This window comes from Vigna unguiculata, chromosome 5, assembly GCF_037176805.1.
Source record: "Vigna unguiculata cultivar grain cowpea cultivar isolate G323 ecotype 2 chromosome 5, ASM3717680v1, whole genome shotgun sequence".
Taxonomy (NCBI): Eukaryota; Viridiplantae; Streptophyta; class Magnoliopsida; order Fabales; family Fabaceae; genus Vigna; species Vigna unguiculata.
In genome coordinates, this window is record NC_140796.1 from 53,098,585 (window position 1) to 53,118,139 (window position 19,555).

Here is a 19,555-nt window from a genome sequence, read left to right on the forward strand (position 1 = left end):
GGCATAGGCAAAGAAGCTGGTATCAAAATAACAAAGAAACATTTAATACACATTTATTGTGTAAATAAACAAAATAAATGTTTCTGAATACACAGCAAAATATGCCTATGATATCAAATTATTTCTCATTCACTATGATCCCGCCTAAGGGTCCCGAATCATAATAAATAAGAAATAAAACAAAATATAAAATATAATAAAATACAATGAACATTTCATGCCAAAAGAAATCTAATACCGATAGGGTACAAGACAAATAATTCACATAAAATACATTAATAATAAATTGTATCAAGAAAAATAAAATACATTAATAATAAAATACCGATAGGGTATAATTAATATTAATGTAATATCAAATTAATTTAAAAAATATTTAAATTATATCATTTCCATAAAATTTCATACAAGTATACCCACGATAGGTGAGTTAACAATTATATAAAATTATATCATGCTTAACAAAAATATAATAAATTATATAATGCATGAAATAATAATAATAATAATAATAATAATAATCGTTATTATTATTAATTTAATTTTTATTTATTTATTTATTTTATTATTATTAATTTAATTTTATTATTATTAATTTAATTTTATTATTATTTATTTAATTTAATTTTTTTAAGGTGTCCTGTTGTTAGCCACAGTGTGCACGTGGCCATTATGCTTTGAAAAGTTCAAAAAAAAAAAAAAAAAAAAACCGACGCACAGTGGCCCCGAAAAAGTGCCATCAAAACTGCATTTGTTTAGCAGTTATGCATTTGTTTGACCTATTTGGGTGCACGGGTTCAACTTCGGTTAGATAGAAAAAAAGTGCCATCAAAACTGCCTATGCAGTGAACAGTGCGATGAACAGATGACCACCGATGCAGTGAACAGTGCGATGAAGACCTCCGATGAACAGTGCAAAAAAAAAAATCTACACCGATGCAGTGAACAAAAGATGACCACCGCGCACAAACAAAACCGACCTCCGATGCTGCATCGTGATCCTTACAGACATGGCTACCAATTAGGATTTTCAAGAACAATTAGGTTTGCACTGTGCAAACATAAAACCCATAAAATTGGGTTTACCGAGAGAGAAGCTTATCAATATTGGGGTTTCCTTAATTAGGATTTTGAACATAATTAGGGTTTTAAACAGTAACTAATCCCCTCTATTAAATTTCCAATATCATGATACACTTTCCAAAAGAATAATGAATAATTATATTTTGTATCTTAATAGGCTCTGATACCAATTGATAGAAATAATATATGTATAAGATACAATAATACAATATATTCAAGTATGAGTTAAAATTGTGTACCTGGAACTAATGAAGGATCCATGGAAGCACGTAGTATGAGATGTTACTGTTCTCTTTCTGATGGATATTTTCTAAACGTAAGAGTATTTTACGTTGTTACATAAAAACTGACTAATGGGTATCAGTTTTATATCCCGTCAGCAGAGACCAGGGACCTCTCAAAATGTATCTGATTATTCAAGCCCATCACAGATCGTTTATTAAACAATCCAACCCCATCACAGATCGTTTATCAGAATACCCAAAATTATATATATATTACCCATATAATAATTAATATTAACGAATAAATTAATTTATTATTAATGCTAATCCATAATAATAATAATTATACAGAGAATAATAATTTTATATAATTTTGTTATATAAAATATAACAGGGGCCAGTGCCATGCAAAACTATTATTTCTATTAACACTTTAATATTTATACAATAATTTATTTATATAAAAATTAATTAATTACAAACAAAAAGTGAGAGGCTTCCAATTTATTGGACAAATTTCTTGGTAAATTAAAAGTCAAATGAGGTCACTTTTTTTTGTTAATTGAAAGGAACCAATACATTTAAAGCCAAAATTTATGGTCTACTTTTATGTGAGATCACCCTATAAACATTAGTTAAGAGTTTCTCCTATATTCAAATACCTGTGTAGATAGATATTTTGGGGCTGAAAGTAAATTATAATATTTATTATCAGTTTTAAAATTAATAGTCTGGCTTTAAAGTCTAAAATTATTTATAAACATTTTACCTCTATGAAAAACTTCACATAAAAGAATTCCGTTAAACTGATGTTATTGAATAACTACAAATCTACAGAATTAAATAAATACGTAGTACGATTAGTGGGAGGATAAATGTTTTTATTTATATATATATAATTATTTGGGAAACAATGCAGAATCCACTAAAAAGTTAAACAGGCCATATACTTTTGGGCTTAATCCACTGAGTGGGGCCTATTTTAGTGAAAAATATAAATGTCATTTAATCACTTCTGACGGGAATAGGTAGGAAAATTTTTAACCTAGGGTTTGATTTATAAACCCTAAAGAGGAGATTCTGAAACTTTAGTGCAAGAGCAAAATTGACTGGCCAAGATCGAGGTTTCTAGAAGCAATCACAGCGAATTTTATTAGGTAATTTATCTTATTATGATTAGATTTACCAATTCTTTTAGCATTGTGTATCTCTCTGTGATTGATTAAAATTTTACGAGTTTACATTCTCTTTTTTTTTTTACTTTCTTAATAACGATCCACCAACGCGGAACCTGGATTTAGCATAGTACAACCTCTAGTATATAGGTAAGATTGTGATTATGAATCCGAAACAATTTTTTATAGTACAGATCAAGCCATTTTTATTGTGTAGTTCTTGCGGCAGAAGAGATTAGAATAATTAGAAATAAACTTTAATTTGTAAGATGTTTGATTTGGGTTGCATCTGCATGGTGTAGCATGTTCCTTTTGTTTTATGGTTAGGATCATTCATATATTTTAGGGGATAGTTCTTTTGCCTTAGATGGGTGGAATACTTGAATTTGATCACTTTTTGGTGTAAGGTGAAAATTGGGTTTGGGTTTCACCTTAAGAAAATTTGGGTAGTGCTTATTCATGGGTTCAAACTCAATTGCGAAGTGTTTGTTGATTCTTGTAACTAAGAGTCCGTGATTGATTCACTTGGAGTATGACGCAGAGAAGTGTTGTGTTAATGTTTTCTTATGTTTTTATTTAATTAATTTTTGTTTTAATTATTTTGTTTTTTTTGTTTTATTAAGTTTTGATCATGTCAGGCGGCCAACTTCAACCTCCCCCACTTCCCATAGATGTTGGTCAACTCTTAATTGAGATAGAGCAGTTACGTCAACGTGTACGGGAATTAGAAACAGAAAATAAGCATATACAACGTGATCTAGGCGAAATTATTCAACAACTAAATAATGCTCATCAGGAGCATATAAACTTCAAAAATTCACGTCGGGATGAATTTCTCCGACAGGTGGACATAGTTTCACGTAAACTCTTTGGAGGATAAAGATATCCATGCACCATCACTTCTTTTCTTTTTTTAGTCACTTTCCTCATTTTTCTCATAAATGTTATGTGCCTTTTTATAATAATAATTACTCATTTTTATATCCTCTTTTGAAGTTTACTCATGAAATTTATGTGTATCTAATTAATTAAGGAGGAGATTATGGTGATATAACTTAAGTTTTATTTTACTCATAATGTGGGTAGATAATGAAGTCGTTATTATATCTTATTTTACTCTTTTGATTATAGTGCAGATAAAAACAGTGATAGAAACAGTGACACAATCTTTTATATGATAAAAATAATAATTCAAGTTGATAAATTTATTGTGTTTTAATTAAATAACTACAAATCTACAGTGATTAAATAAATACTTGCCATTTCTGATATCACCCATTTCTGATAGATGCTGCCCTTCGTCAGATGGAGCAATTGATTCCTTATGTTTGGTAACTCCTAGTTGAAATAGGCAGTTGTGTCGATGTGTAAAGGATCTGGAAACAGAAAAAATATGAGATACAACATCATGTACAAGAGTTAGAAACATAAAAAGATCAAATACATCATTTAAATGAGGTCATTAAGCAGCTAAACAACGTCCATCAGTAGGAGAAGATAAACTACAATTTTTTTTTCAGGATGAATTTCAACAACATATGAAGGTAGTCGCGAATAATCTCTTCCTCCATACCCTTTTCCCTTCCTGTATATAGCCATTTATGAACCATTTTTGATAATCTCTCTGCAGCAACAACCTCTTACATAGTCTTAGTTGTTGCTATATGTGTTGCATCATTACTTCCTGTAACAAATGTGAACATAGAAAAAGAATGAAATAATATAGTTACTTTTCTATTCCTTAGAGAAACTTTGACTAAATTTCCAGGGAAATTGGACAGTTTTGCCAATAACGAGGGCCCTCAACCTCAGCCTACCCCGCTCAAGATAGTAAATCAACCTTCATCGTTCCTGATAGATGTTGCCCTCCTTCATATGGATCAACTTGTTCCGTATGTTCGTCAACTCTTAGTTCAAATAGGGTAATTACGTCAGGAGCTGGAAATAGAAAATGGTATGATACAACATAATTTAGGCGAGGTCATTTAGAAGCTAAATAATGCCTATCAAGAGAGAAATGAAATTGTTCGGAAGAGAATCGAAGACATTTAGGGAGAATAAACTACAGAAATTATCTTCAGATGAATTTAATCGACAAATGGGCATAGTTTCACGTAATCTCTTCCCTATGTAACTTTTTTCCATTTTCATTTCTTGTATGTAACCTTTTTTGGTAATTCCCTTCGGGGAAAAAGGTAGAGGATAGATGATATATACAAGTCGTTTGAGTAGATAATACATGTACCATTATCACCCACATGTTAAAAACATGTATGAGGTCAGGATGAGGCTCAGATAAGGTTGACATTCTTTCAAAGTGTTGGTCAGTTTGACCCCTCCCTTTAACAAGGTGATGCTCCCTTCTTTATTCCTGACATCCATCCTGCTTGATCTCAATCTCTCATACATTCGTTGAAGTAAGTGAGTCAACATGGGTTGACGTGATCCCGATGTCTACGTGAAATGTTCTGGGAAAGGTAAAGTGAACTTTCGGGATGTAGTGGATAGTTGGGCCTAGCTCGGACACGTAAGTCGTCCAATGAGGTACAATTTTTATTTAATTAATTTTTGTTTTTTAGTTTTTCGTTTTATTTATTTATTTAAATTCATTTTTTATTTAATTACTTTTCATTTTATTATTCTTTTGTTTTAATTTTTAGTTTTTGTTTAATTTATTTTTGTTTTAATTATTTTGTTTTTTGTTTTATTAGGTTTTGTCCATGTTAGGCGGTTATGGCAACAACGAGGGCTCTCAACCTCAACCTACCCTGCTCCATATAGTAAATCAACCTCCCCCGTTTCCGATAGATGTTGCCCTCCATCACACTTAACAACTTGTTCCCTATGTCCGACAAACTCTTGGTTGAAATAGGGCAGTTACGTTAATGTGTACAAGAGTTGGAAATAGAAAATTTGTGAGGTACAACATGATTTAGGCAAGGTCATTCACAAGCTAAACAATGCCTATTAGGAGAGAAATGAGATTGTTTGGTAGAGAATCAAGGACATTCAGAGAGTATAAACTACGGAAATTCTCTTTGGATGAATTTAACTGACAAATGGACATAGTTTCACGTAAACTCTTCCCTATGTAACCTTTTCCTTTTTCCATTTCTTATATGTAACCTTTTTTGATAATCCCTTTTGAGGAGAACGATAAAGGATAGAGGATATATGCATATCGATTGAATAGATGATAAATGTACCATAGTGGCCCACATGTTAAAGTCATATATGAGGTCGAGATGACGCTGAGATAAGGTCGACGTTCTTTTCCTAGTGTTGGCCAGTACAACCCCTCACTTTAACAAGGTGATGCTCCATTCTTTATACCTGACATTCGTGTGACTTGATCACAATCTCCCATAAATTCGTGAAAGTAAGTGAGCAAACATAGGTTGACGTGACCCCGATCTTAGTGTGAGATGTGTTGTTTTTATTATCGTGTCCTAGGACAGGTGAGGTGGGCTTTCAGTATGTAGTGTATAGTTGGGCCTAGTTCGGACACGTAGGTCGTCCAGACCCCGAGTACGCTATGGAGTTACAATTTTATTTAACTTTTTTTTTTAGTTTTCCTTTATTTATATTTATATTTATATTTATTTTTTATTTAATTACTTTTCATTTTATTATTTTCCTTTTTATTTTAATTTTTAGTTTTTAGTTTTTATTTAATTACTTTTCGTTTTAATTTATTTATTTTTTGTTTTATTAGGTTTTGTCCATGTTATGCGATTTTGACAAGAATGGGGCCTTCAACCTCAAGCTAACCCGCTCCAGATAGTAAATCAATCTCCCTCAACACGTTCCCGATAAATGTCACCATCCATCATATGTAACAACTTGTTCCCCATATTCAGCAACACTTGGTCGAAATAGGATAATTACGTCAACGTGTACAGGAGCTGGAAACAGAAAATTGAGGTACACCATGATTTAGACGAGGTCATTCAGAAATTGAACAATGTTTATTAAGAGAGAAACGATATTCCTTGGTAGAGAATCGAGGACATTCAGAAAGAATAAACTACAGAAATTCTCTTCGAATGAATTTAATCGACAAATGGGCATAGTTTCACTTAATCTCTTCCATGTGTAACCTTTTTCTTTTCCATTTCTTTTATGTAACTTTTTTTGATAATCACCTTCGGAGAGAACGGTAGAGGATAGATAATATATGAATGTTGGTTGAGTAGATGATACATGTACGATAGTCAATCACATGTTAAAATCATATATAATAGCCCCCCACATGTTAAAATCATATATGAGGTTGAGATGACGTTGAGATTAGGTCGACATTCTTTCCCCAGTGTTGGCTAGTCCGACCCCTCCTTTTAACATGGTGATGCTCCCCTCTATATTCCTTATCTTTGTTTGACTTGTTCTCAACCTCCTAAATTCGTGGAAGTAAGAGAGACAACATGGGTTGACGTGACCCTAATCTCTGCGTGGAATGTTTCTCATTGTCATGTCTTGGGAATGGTGAGTTGCGCTTTTGGGATGTAGTGGACATTTGGCCCTAGGTCAGACACGTAAGTTGTCCAGACGCTGTGTACACTAGGAAGGTACAATTTTTATTGAATTAATTTTTGTTTTCAATTTTTTGTTTTATTTATTTTTTATATTTATTTTTTATTTAATTACTTTTCATTTTATTATATTTTTTTTTGTTTTAACTTTTAGTTTTTAGTTTCTAATTAATTAATTTTTGTTTTAATTATTTTGTTTTTTATTTTATGAGGTTTTGTCAATGTTAGGCGGTTTTGGGAACAATGAGAACCCTCAACCTCACGTAATCTCTTTTCCTATAACCTTATCCCTTTTCCCATTTCTTATATATAAAATTTTTTGATAATCCCCTTAGGGGAGAAGGGTAGATGATTGAGGATATATGCACGTCACTAGAGTAGAGGATACATGTACCATAATCACCCACATGTTAAAATCATATATGAATGCATAGTTTTTGTGACAGAAGTCTATGAATAAATCACTCTGTGTAAATAACACAAACTTTAAACAATTCTGATATGTTAAGTAATTTATGTTTTTTCATCTCTAAATAACACAAAATTTTAACAATTATGATCTATTAAGTAATTTCTACGTGAGGTTAATGCCAAACATATGAACCGTCACTTCTTTTCCCCTTTTTTTATTGCAGTCTCTCCCTTCATTGTTCTCATAAAGGTCACCCCCAAGTCATATGCCTTTTTATGATAATAATTACTCATTTCTATATCCTTTTAAAGTTTACTCATGTATGAAATTTTTATATGTACCTAATTAAAGAGTGATAAGGGATGCTTTAGAGAGGGGAAAAGATTAAAGAGTAAAGGTGAGATCCAAAGGAAGAAAGAGCACACTTAGTAATTGGGAAAGGGATAAAGAGTTATTGACAAATTTGTTCTTTCTTTTACTAAAAGACGAGATCGAAACATTGGTGTCCACCGTGGGGTTCGGTAAAACTTGTGATCGACACCACACATATTAAAGACGAAGATGACCACTGTAACTGTTGGAAATCAGGAAGGTGACCTGCTCACCATATGGGAGGTTTTGCAGCACATCAAAACTCTACGACAAGAGAAAAAGACAAATCGAAAACAGGCAGACGAAGAACATGCTCGGAGGCAGGCCAATGACAAGAGGCAGCGAGTCGAATTCGAAGTCGAACGCGAGAGGTTTTTAAAGGAGTCCAAGGAATCTCGCCAAACCCTGGAGGAGTCACTCTCCGGCATGAACAATTACAAAAGTATAATGATGAGCTATATGCGTATATGAGAGAACAAGACAATTATCGAGACTGCATCATCTCTGGGAAAGCAAATATTAAGAAAAGGGTCATCATCTCGCTAGAAGGATCAAGGAGGAGGCAATACCACCTCACTTTCTAATTCCCAAAGTAGCACATTTAGTGGAGAGGGTGACTCGTAGGCCCGTCTCAAACCCGTAATTTTGTCGTTTACAGGTCTTACCCGACCCTGAGCTGAGCTTATGGGGGATTTTGTTGTTTACAGGTTTTATCCAACCCCGAGTCGAGCTTAGGGAGATTTTAGTATTTATAGGTTTTACCTGACCCCAAGCTGGGCTTAGGGGCATTTTTTAGATTTTTGAGGATTTCCTGTGTGGACGTCTGATGGGTGGTGTGAAAGTACAATAGGATAACGACAATTCTTCTGACCAATCACCTTTAGGGGCTATATGGTCCTCTTTAATTGAGGCGCTGCCTACGTGGAGATTAGTAAACCTCAACCGAAATACACATCGCCCTTGGAGGAGTATGGTCTTTCGTATATGAGGTGTACTCGACTTGGAGATTTGTAACCTTCAGCTGAGCTTTAGGGTTTGTCATTGTTTCCAGGGTTTCACCCAACCCTAGGCTGAGCTTGAGGGTTTTTTGTTGTTTTACGGGTTTTTCCCGTGGTGGGTTCCGCACGGCTCTCGGACTGTGCATGGTTCAGCGGTTTACTGATGCCTGTCTCGAGACTTCTCACCATGAATGCGTATTTTGATTTTAAGTAGGGCCTGAGAATCAGTTATACCAGGGCCCCAAGGTAAGTGCCAATATGTTCTCATCAATGTGTCGAGGAGACACTGGGTGGAACAATTAATTTAAGATTCAGGATGAGGTTGATATGAGGCCAAAATGAGGCCGGGATGGATGAGGTTGAGATCAAGTTGAGATTCTCTCCTTAGTATTGCCAGTCTGACCCCTCCCTTTAACAAGGTGATGCTCCCCTCTTTATACCTAACCTCGTCCGACTTAATCTCAACCTCCCCTAAATTGGTTGAAGTGAGTCTTCATGGACTGACGTGACCTCGATCCACGCACGAGATGTGTCGTTTCTCATAGTCATTGCCTAGGAAAGGTGAGGTGGACTTTTAGGATGTAGTGGATAGTTGGGCCTAGTTCAGACACGTACGTCGTCCAGACGTCGAGTACGCTAGGGTGGTACAATTTTTATTTAATTAATTTTTATTTTCAGTTTTCGTTTTCGTTTTATTTTTTTATTTATATTTATTTTTTATTTAATTATTTTTCATTTATTATTTTATTTTTTGCATTAATTTTTAGGTTTTAGTTTTTATTTAATTATTTTTTGTTTATTTGTTTTTATTTTATTAGGTTTTGTCCATGTTAGGCGGCTTTGCAAGAACAAGGTCCCTCAACCTCAACCTCCCCTGCTCCAGATAGTAAATCAACCTCCCCCGTTCCCGATAGATGTTGCTCTCCATCATATGGAGCAACTTATTCCCATGTTCGTCAACTTTTGGTTGAAATAAGACAGTTACCTCAACATGTACAGGAGTTATAAACAGAGGCCATTCAACAGCTAAACAATGTCTATCAGGAGAGAAACGAGATTGCTCGACAAAGAATCTAGGACATTTAGAGAGAATAAAGTACATAAATTCTCTTCAGATGAATTTAACCGACAAATAGGCATAGTTTCACGTAATCTCTTTTCCTATAACCTTCTCCCTTTTCCCATTTCTTGTATATAAATTTTTTTTTATAATCCCCTTTGAAGAGAAGGGTAGATGGTTGAGGATATATGCATGTCGCTAGAGTATAGGATACATGTAGCATAGTCACCGACATGTTAAAACCATATATGAATACATAGTTTTTGTGACAGAAGTCTATGAATAAATCACTCTGTGTAAATAACACAAACTTTAAACAATTATGATATGTTAAGTAATTTATGATTTAAATTTAAATAATTATACTCGTAAAAATTACCAGTCGTCCAGATCAAAGAAATAGTTTCACTACGATTAACAAGAGTACAAATGAGTCTCAATCAACAACACAAATTAGTGTCAACACCCAACCAAATAGCAAAGCAACAAAGCTTTCAATTAGAGAAAAATAAGAGAAGAAAAACCTTTATTAAATCATTGCTTCAGTGTGAAATTAATTTCTCTCAACTCAGACCTCATATCGGCGATCTGACCGATCAGAATGAAGAACAATGTGTTCTGAACCTGTTGTAAAATATTCAGTCCGATCCAACGGTGAACGAATCCGCAGTACCAATTTTACGATGACAACTCTGTGAAAAACGTGAACATATTCTTTTCTCTACTGTTTTTTGTGTGTCCTGACTATATTGTTCGGTCTTTCTATTTATTTTCCAGCTCCTCTCCACTAGATTAAGTGAGACATAAACTTCTCAAATTTGAAACTTTTTTCCACACAAGAAGGAAGTCAAATACCCAACATCACTTTATTGTATTATTTATAGTTTTCAGTTATAAATTATGACATATTCAATATACATTCCAACCTGTTCAAAGAGAAAAATTAAAAAGAAGTCTCATATTGAATATTTGTTTTTTAGTATTTTTTTTTTACATTTGTATATTATTTGTATTTGTATATTATTGGCACCGCCTTTTAGTTTGCAGTGATTTTTTTTTTACTTGTCTTTATTTTATTATTTTTATTTCCATTTTAAATTATTTTTGTCTTGTGTGTTTCGCTACTCATTTTAACATTATTCTACGTTATATAAGTTAATCTCTTATTTTATCTAGCATTATGTATATTTGTTCAAAATTAATAACCTAGGTTAGTTAAATGTGTAACTAATTTACATATTAAAGATGTGGATAGATAGCGGGCTGCTTGTACCCTCGGTCCACTATAAACTGGGTATGCCTGGCATATGAACCATCACCTTTTTCTCCTTTTTTTACTTTTTGCAAAGGGGTTATTTGTCGATCTTAGTATTTTTGAGGTTTAACATATTTAAACAATTATGAAAAAGAAAAACTTTTACAGTAAGAGATCTAACTTCTCTGTCACATTATTTAATTCTGTAGCTGATATTTAAGGAGATATATAAAAAATTATCCTATCATAGTAAATTGTGAAATGAGATTACATCGAAGTACTGTCAAACAAATCATATTATAATAAATGTTATTATCTGAATTTGAATTTAATGTAAGTCTTCTAACAACAAATCATTGTATTTATATATCTCTATATCTTATTTATGTGAACAAAAATTTTTTATTAGACTTGACTTCCGAATATTTCTATATATTAATATTTTCACTGCATGTTTAATTAAATTATTAACTGATTAGTATTCTATATATTAATATTTTTACTGCATGTTTAATTAAATTATTAACTTATCAGTATATTTTCGTGTGATGATAATATTTTAATACGCGAGCATATAATTCTTTAATAATAGATGCAAAAAGATGTGAATAAATTTAATAATACCTCTTCTGCATATATGTTAATTGTTTTTTGATTGTCATGCATATTTTCTATTGTGCAATACTAAGTACGCTAAATATATTTGTGAGGTGTGAGGTGTGGATATTATATCTATCTTTTGGTATTTTGTGTCTCATATCCAAATGACATAATAAGGTATAAAATTGAATTATCATCACACATCCATAGCTCATTGCAGCCAAACCAATCAAAATTTTAGGCTTATGAAGAGGTTTAAAAAAATTCACATTTACAAAAGATAAAATAGTTATTTTCAAAATCTGGGGAGTGTCCAAAGAAATTATGGGAATGCAGGAAGTAAAATCCTTATCAGTATTGCATACTAAGAAGTCAAAATCAACTCTCTGCTTCTCATTTGAACAGATTGACTCGGATGTTGTTTCCGAGAAAGTTGGGTGAAGTGAGACCAAGAAACTTTCAATTTCCCATGTTCTTATTCTTTTAAAAAAATTCCGATGCATGCATTTTTATCATCTTTGACTTTGACCTTCTCCAAATCGAATAATATAACCAAAGTTTATTTTACGAAATCATGCTTTCTTTGTGCACGACTTTTTCCTGCATTGCACATTTTTGAACAGTTCCTACAGTCAATAGCATCCTTCTATTTGTACAAGTTTGCACCATGTTCCGGTTTGATGAGTTGATGCAGTATTTTAGGGGGTAAACAATGCTACTTCAAAAGTTACAAGTCATTATCTTCATCACGAAACAGTGGAACAAATGTCACACATAGTACAACCACTTTATCGTATTATCTGTAGTTTCCAGTTATAAGTTATGACATATTCAAGATACATTCGAACCTGTTCAAAGAGAAAAATTCCGAAGGGGCAAATAAAGAACTTGAAGGGAGATTTTCATTTCTCATGTGATTGGTACTAAATAAGAGTATAAGTGACATGCTTTCTTGTAACTTGTAGCTTTGTAACCTTCTATCAGAGCGTACTTTGCTTATAAATCTCTTAATATAGATTTATTCGTTTGATGATAAAGCATTATTGGTGTAACTTGACTGATATTTTTCAAGAGATTAAATGCTAAGTATCAGGGAGAATGATGATGGCACACTAATATAAGTACATTCACAAAACAAATCTGCATAATTGGTACCTTTTTCAAGTTCCATGCTTGCATAACTATTCTACATTCATAAAATTGTTAATAGCTTAACTACATGCAATTCATTCGTCTGTTTATTCCTTAAGTAGATCACAGTTTTATGCCTCATTGCTGCTATTGTGATATTTAACCAGAAGACTGGTACTTAATTCCCTTCATTAAAATATTATCCATGGTTTGGGAAACTGTGATTTAACACCTACATGATTTGGAAACTATGCAAGAACTCAAGGAAAGGCATTAGAAAAGATCATGTCAGCTTATATCTTCCACTGTTTCAATTTGTATAATTTCACCTGAACAATATTCAGAAAAATGAAAGAAAAATATCCTCACAAATCATGTTTGCTATCTCCCCTAGTAAAAATTAGATTCCATCTATACCTCAAACCCCATGTAGGATTTATGTACAAACAGAAGAGAGAGGAAAAAATAAGTGATATAGAAAGGGGACCTTGGACAGCTTTTAGTGACCAAGTTTAGACCCACTGATCCCTACTAATCATGCATAGTTAAGCTAAGCTATGTACTCATTCACCTTTTGGCTTTAATCTGTGTTGTTGTTTGGATCTGAGGTGACGATTGTGATCCACCACTGAGTGCAGCAGCAGCAGACTCAACATGAGTAAGAAGATATTCATATATTTTCTTCCTCAACCGGTCAATCGTCTCTGCTGATATCTGCCATGATTCTCCCTCATCCTTGCTTGAAACAATTTCATCTAACCAGTCATTAACACTTTTTAGTTGGGTGAGCATACCTGCTATTTGGTCATTACCTGACAAGGTTGTGTCCCCATCACTGTCTAAGAACCTCTCAACAAAACTCAAAAACCAGTCCCGGGATTGTAACTGCAACATTTCCACCAAATTAACCACCTCATTGAGGCCGTTCCCTCTAACCCATTCAGGGAGTGGTTGTGGTTGGACTAGATGCTTCTGCCCATTTAATAACCCATCACCTGGTTTGCGAGGAGTTCCTTGTGATGCATGCTTAGAATTTGCTGTCAAACGGGTCTTTGCATGAACTTTTGACGAAGTATCTTCACTTGAATTGTGTAGAACTAACATGGGTTGATTTCCCACCACAGTCTTTTTGTTTTGAGAGCTGCTTGAAGCTGGAGGCTTGGATGTTTGTGATTCTCTTGTAAAAACAGCAAAGGATGACAGATTGGTGGTCAAGGCTGCCTGAACCCAGGAAGCCGCTTGTTTTTGTCTGTCTGATTTTACTTTCAGTATGTCTTCCGCTGTACCCTTGTCATAATCTGGAGATGAACAATCTGGAATGTGTTTTGTTAAGGATTCAGCTATTGTCCTGGTACTATTCAAGCTAGCATGAAGGGTTAAAAACTGCTCTACTGCTGGCTGTGGGTTATGTTCCTTAGCAGAATTAGTTACCTCTGAATATGTTCTGCCAGAAACATCACAAACAAATGTCAGCAACAACTTGGTATGTAGCACGGTATTAGAACATTTTGACATAATAGCCCTCATATGGATTAAATATATTTATGGATAAACCTGAAGTCTATATATTTTCAAAAGTGTCCAAGAAATCTCTGCCTGATTACACATAATAGTTAGAGTAAATTACAGGTATTCTGAATGTGATTTGGAGTTTGTTAGTTCTGGCTAATTTTGATTTTAAAAATGTCACATTCTCCACATGTTGTTTCTCCTCTCTCCAAGTCAGTTCAAATACACTTCACTTACCCACGTCTTAAACTTTACTATTAAATGTAAATGTGTAATGGATAAAGTTCAGGTATGAACATATTTGCACCTTAGACATTGCAGTAAACTCTCTGCAGCAGCAGCCTCTTGCATAGCCTCAGTTGCTGCTATCTGTGCTGCATCTCTCTGCATCATTACTTCCTGTAACAAATGTGAACATAGAATAAGAATGAAACCATATAGTTAGTTTTACTTTGGCACACCAGTTTATAAAAAGAAACAATATGGTTAAGAATTTATAATCTGAGCAGAAGTTAAAGTAAGGTCATATAATATTCTAAATAATGTATCAGTAGTAAGGATATATATTTGGAACAATCACATTATCCAACTTTATACCTGCAGTATACTTATAAAATGGTATACATTATACTTATTTTAGTTGTTTTCATATATATAACGACAGAAAACATTTTCAAAACACTTTTGCCTTCCTTTCTCGTCTCTAATGCAGTTTTCAGTGGGCGATAAATGCATATTGACAGCCAAGAACCAGGGAAGTACAATGCAAAGTAAATGAGTTCTTAATAGATATACCCTTCCAAGCTTTGAAATAGATGATGGGAGTGAAGCCCATTGAACATTGGCATCTGTCACTTTTCTATTATTCAGAGAAACTTTGACCAAATTTCCAGGGAGGCTAGAAACTTCTGCTTTCTTTCCAATGGAAGTTCTTGACTTGCTCGACTTATCTGGTTCTGCTGTAGTTCCATTACCACTGGCCTTCTTTGCAGACGTTTGAGTCTTAAGTTGTTCCTTAGTTGATTTTGTTGATGCTTGGATCCTCTCCTCCTCTTTAGATGGTCCTTTTTCGATTGAAACGCTTCTTCTCCTAGGAGTCTGGTAGAACAAAAAATTAAGGGAAAAGATATATGTAGTTGTTTAATTAACTCAATCCATGAAAGTAATGAAATTCAAGTCTCTCATACTAACACTGACTAAACTTGATAGTAGATTATTCCGCATAAAATTTCAAAAGAAAAACAATGAAAAGGAACAATTACTCCAACAAGCCTATGCATTTGACATTAAGAGCTTCTGAAAAGAAGAAATGTCAACTCACACTTAGTTCAGGCTTAGGATCAAATTTGGTTGCAACCTTGGTTTTTGAGGACTCTCTAGTCTTGACCTCAATACTCCCTTCCCAGCTCTTCCGCAGAGCCTTAGTCCCCAGCTCAATTCCCTGCACCAAATTTCTAACCGGATTCGCAATTTTCTTTCCAGCAGCAGAAATACTAGCCCCACGAACCATCTTTCCCGTCTCCACCACTCCCACCCTAGCCCCAACCTTAGTCTGGTGTTGCCTCACCCCATTGGCAAATTTCTCAAATGAGGTTGGTAACGAGTAGCAACTACTTGGTGACGAAGGAATGGACCGCGAATTGGTAGACCTCAATCTAGTCAAAGACTCTTTCTTCACCTCAATCCTGAGTGGAGGTTTCACTGGCTGAGGCTGAGATTTGCCCCTAGTCTTGCTGGATTGTACTTCCTCTTTACCACTCAAACCACCACCATTTGATCTCACTCTCTCTTTCTTCTCCTTCTCTCCAACCCCACCACTATAACCTTTCCTCGGAGACTTCGATCTATCCATGTCAGAAACACCAGAAGAAACCCCATTCTTGTCCTTATTATTGTCGAGGAACGCAAGGGAATGAGTCGCAACAATATCCTCAGGGGTTCCGACACAAGGGTGTCTCCCAGGAACAGGCCTAACCCCTCTCAGAATGGGGACGGGAGAAGCACCCTCCACACGATCAACAAACACAAACTGACCCAACTGAATCTTATCACTGAGAATGAGATCATCATGTTCATCAGGGAGAGAAACATAAGTAGCGTGAGAGGAATCAGAGACTTTGAGGTAAAAACCTTGATTTGGGAAAAGTTCGCCCCCTGCAAGCGCCGGAACAATGCTCACAACCTGCAACAGCGAAGACCTGTGCTCACCACCGACCTTCACATCGGTGTTCATGTGCTGCAGAAGCTTCAGAAGCACCCCCGGTACCAGATTCGCCATTGTTTCCTCCACCACCCTCAATATGCATCCCCAACAAGAATAAACCCCTCTTCTTTTTCTCTCGATTCAAACAAACTCAGGCACAAAGCTACAAACTATAACCCGGGGAATTGATTTTTTCTTTTTTAACAAAGATAGCCTAATTCACAGGTTAATCAAAAAGGACAGAGAGCTTTCAGACTAAGAAAAAAATCAGATTTCTGATAGGCCAGTTTAGACAGCAAATTTCAGAACAAAAAACAAGGAATAGGACAATATCCACTAAACAGGAACATAATTAATATCGAATAACCAATAGGATAAAAAAATACAAAATAAAGGAGAGGAATTTGTTCGTTGTACTATTCCGCTACAGGTAGGTGTACAGAACATAACGTTACAAACAACCTGCGCCAAATATTTGGTGGAAATACCAGAAATTATTTGGGGTTTGGTACGGTTGTGTTCGGATGAGGAAAATAAAATTAAAGATGGAGTGAAATGAATGTTTTTTCGAATGGGAGAAAAAGGGTGCGAAAAGTTGTGAGAAATGAGAAGAGAAGAGGTATAATTGGCGGCAGGGTTATTGCATTGCATGATTGATACGCAAAGAGGTGTCAGCGTCTGACAAACACATCTCCACACACATGCTCTTCAACTCACACACTGACCCACTCTTTTGCTTTGTTTTTGGTTGGATCCAATTCAAGAGATTCTATTGCAGAGGCACCATTGTGGTAGTTTATGTGTTGTGCCCAACCCAACCCACTCAATCCAAATGTTCTATCAGAGACAAAAGGGTACACTGTTCTTGCTTACTAGCTAGGGTCTAAATTCGTGATACTCTTTTCTTTTACCATCCTTTGGTTTCTGTCTGGTTATCTGAAAAAATAAGGAAGAAATGTTTTTTTTTTTTTTTTAATTGTGGAATGATTAAGGTTTAGTTTTGCAGAGGAAATGGATGCATGTGGGAGGCAGCGTTAGTCTTAGGACCAAGGTAAATGGGTTGTCGGCTACCAACATAATAGGCATTACAACACTATTAAAGCTAACACGCATTCTTATTTTTTTTTATAATGTTTTTATTATTATTAATGATTAATGATAACCTTGCATGCATTATCTTTATTTGTGTGACTCAAATATTAAAACATGTCATCTTTTTTCAACCTTCCTTGTACATAAAACAATTTCAATTGGGCTTTTTTTATGGTTAATAATTACTTTCCTTAGGAAATAATAATAACAAGTAAAATAAATTTAATTTTTTTCTTAAATATTGATTTGTTTCTACAATTTTCTTTTAATAATGCAGATTTGCAAATTGGAATTTTAGGTAGGTTAATAATTGTTGAGAATTTTTAAAATTTGGATGGAATAAACTGCTCTAGCATGAATTTGATTACACTTTATTTGTATAATTAATTAGTGAGTTGACAAGGGTGAACTTTCTATCTGCAAATTTGGAAAAATAAATTATATGATAATCTTGAATTTGTAGATATTTCAAAATTTTTAATATAAATTTTAATAACAATTTTCTAACATTATGTATTTAGAATAGATTAATTAATACTTTACCTAAATTGAAACAAAACATTTTCGAATAAATAACTAAATTGGGTAAATAGTAAGAAGAAATTGTTTATTTATAATTTAATACGAAAAACTTTTACCTTTTTCATACTATTATTTTTTGGCTCTATAATTATTAAATGCAAATATATTTTATACCTTTTTCGTATTATTGTACTGTATCTATAAATAGCATCTTATTCAATAACTACATATCTTAAGTAGATCTTTGCAGATTCATAATTTTGTTTTTAGAGTTTATGAATTTTTAGAAATCAAACACTGTCGTTTGTTATGTACATTCCTGTACACTAATACCTAACACGTGAATGACATTATATCCAACCGTTGACCAAGAATATTAAGGATATAAATTTTTCATTGCAAACCTAAAAATAACTATAATACATTTGACAGAAGAATATTTAGAAAGAGGAGTCATTTCTTTGTTAAAGTCAAAAGAGCATATTCTGATTGTTATACTTATGAATGTATAGTTGATATTATTATAACATATATGAATGCATACAATTTTTTATTTATTTGAGCATATGACGTCTATTTTTTACATTATATTATATTAGTCTAATATTTGAGAATTACTATTGGAGTTGAATATAGCATGTTGGCAAATTTTTTATTAGAGAAAAAACATTCATCCACACGGTTCAGGAATTCAGAAATGCCATAAAAAGAATTATTTTATAAAATTTTGATGCGACTTTTTATATATTTTTTCCATTCTAATTAGATTTTCCCTTGTTTTCTGTAGTTCTAAATGTGCAATGGGCTCTAAATAAATATAATAAATATTTAATTATTTTATTGATATTGTAAAATGACATTTAAAATTATTTAGCTCAAAACACACCTTATACTCTAAATTGATAAATGTGTCAACAAAAAACTTAAAAATGATGTATAATTAAATACAATGATTTAAGTGAAACCTGTAATCCAGTTTCTTATGGGACAACATGTTGCTCAGTTACAGTTTGAGCCAATGATAGATAATCTTGATAATATTATGTTGTGGATGAATCTTCTCTTATTAAAAATTTAGATGGTGCTGTAAATGAAATATGATTCATTGGCTTATATGCATTAGTTGAAAGATGTCACTCTCATTGTGTATAGTTTGCAAGATTTACAACAATTAGATTCAATTAATAGTAGTTTAACAACAGTTCCTAATCATTTGACATATAAAGAGACTCAACTTAGAATATGAAAATATTGATTAATGATGGCTTTTCTAATATGATGAAGAATTTGTTTATATGGAGTTTAATGTATAAAATGATTTTCGAAAAAGAAATTATGAATTTTTTTCAAAATAAGTGCTGTGTGGTGTAATTTTATCATGAGATTG

The 19,555-nt window shown here is 33.5% G+C and overlaps 1 protein-coding gene across 2 annotated transcripts; it reads right to left on the minus strand.

The window, feature by feature from the left end:
- Positions 1-13,115: 13,115 nt before the first annotated feature.
- On the minus strand, positions 13,116-17,471 carry LOC114185236 (protein CORTICAL MICROTUBULE DISORDERING 2-like). Of its 2 annotated transcripts, XM_028072849.2 has the most exons (5): positions 16,482-16,620; positions 15,673-16,402; positions 15,147-15,449; positions 14,659-14,750; positions 13,116-14,286 (listed from the first exon to the last, which is right to left on the minus strand). In XM_028072849.2, exons 2-5 carry the CDS (start codon positions 16,201-16,203, stop codon positions 13,410-13,412), a joined length of 1,803 nt encoding a protein of 600 aa, XP_027928650.1. In that variant the 5' UTR covers positions 16,204-16,402; positions 16,482-16,620; the 3' UTR covers positions 13,116-13,409. The 2 variants fall into 2 exon arrangements, with proteins under 2 accessions (XP_027928650.1, XP_027928649.1); XM_028072848.2 differs by having other exon boundaries at positions 15,673-17,471.
- Positions 17,472-19,555: the final 2,084 nt, after the last annotated feature.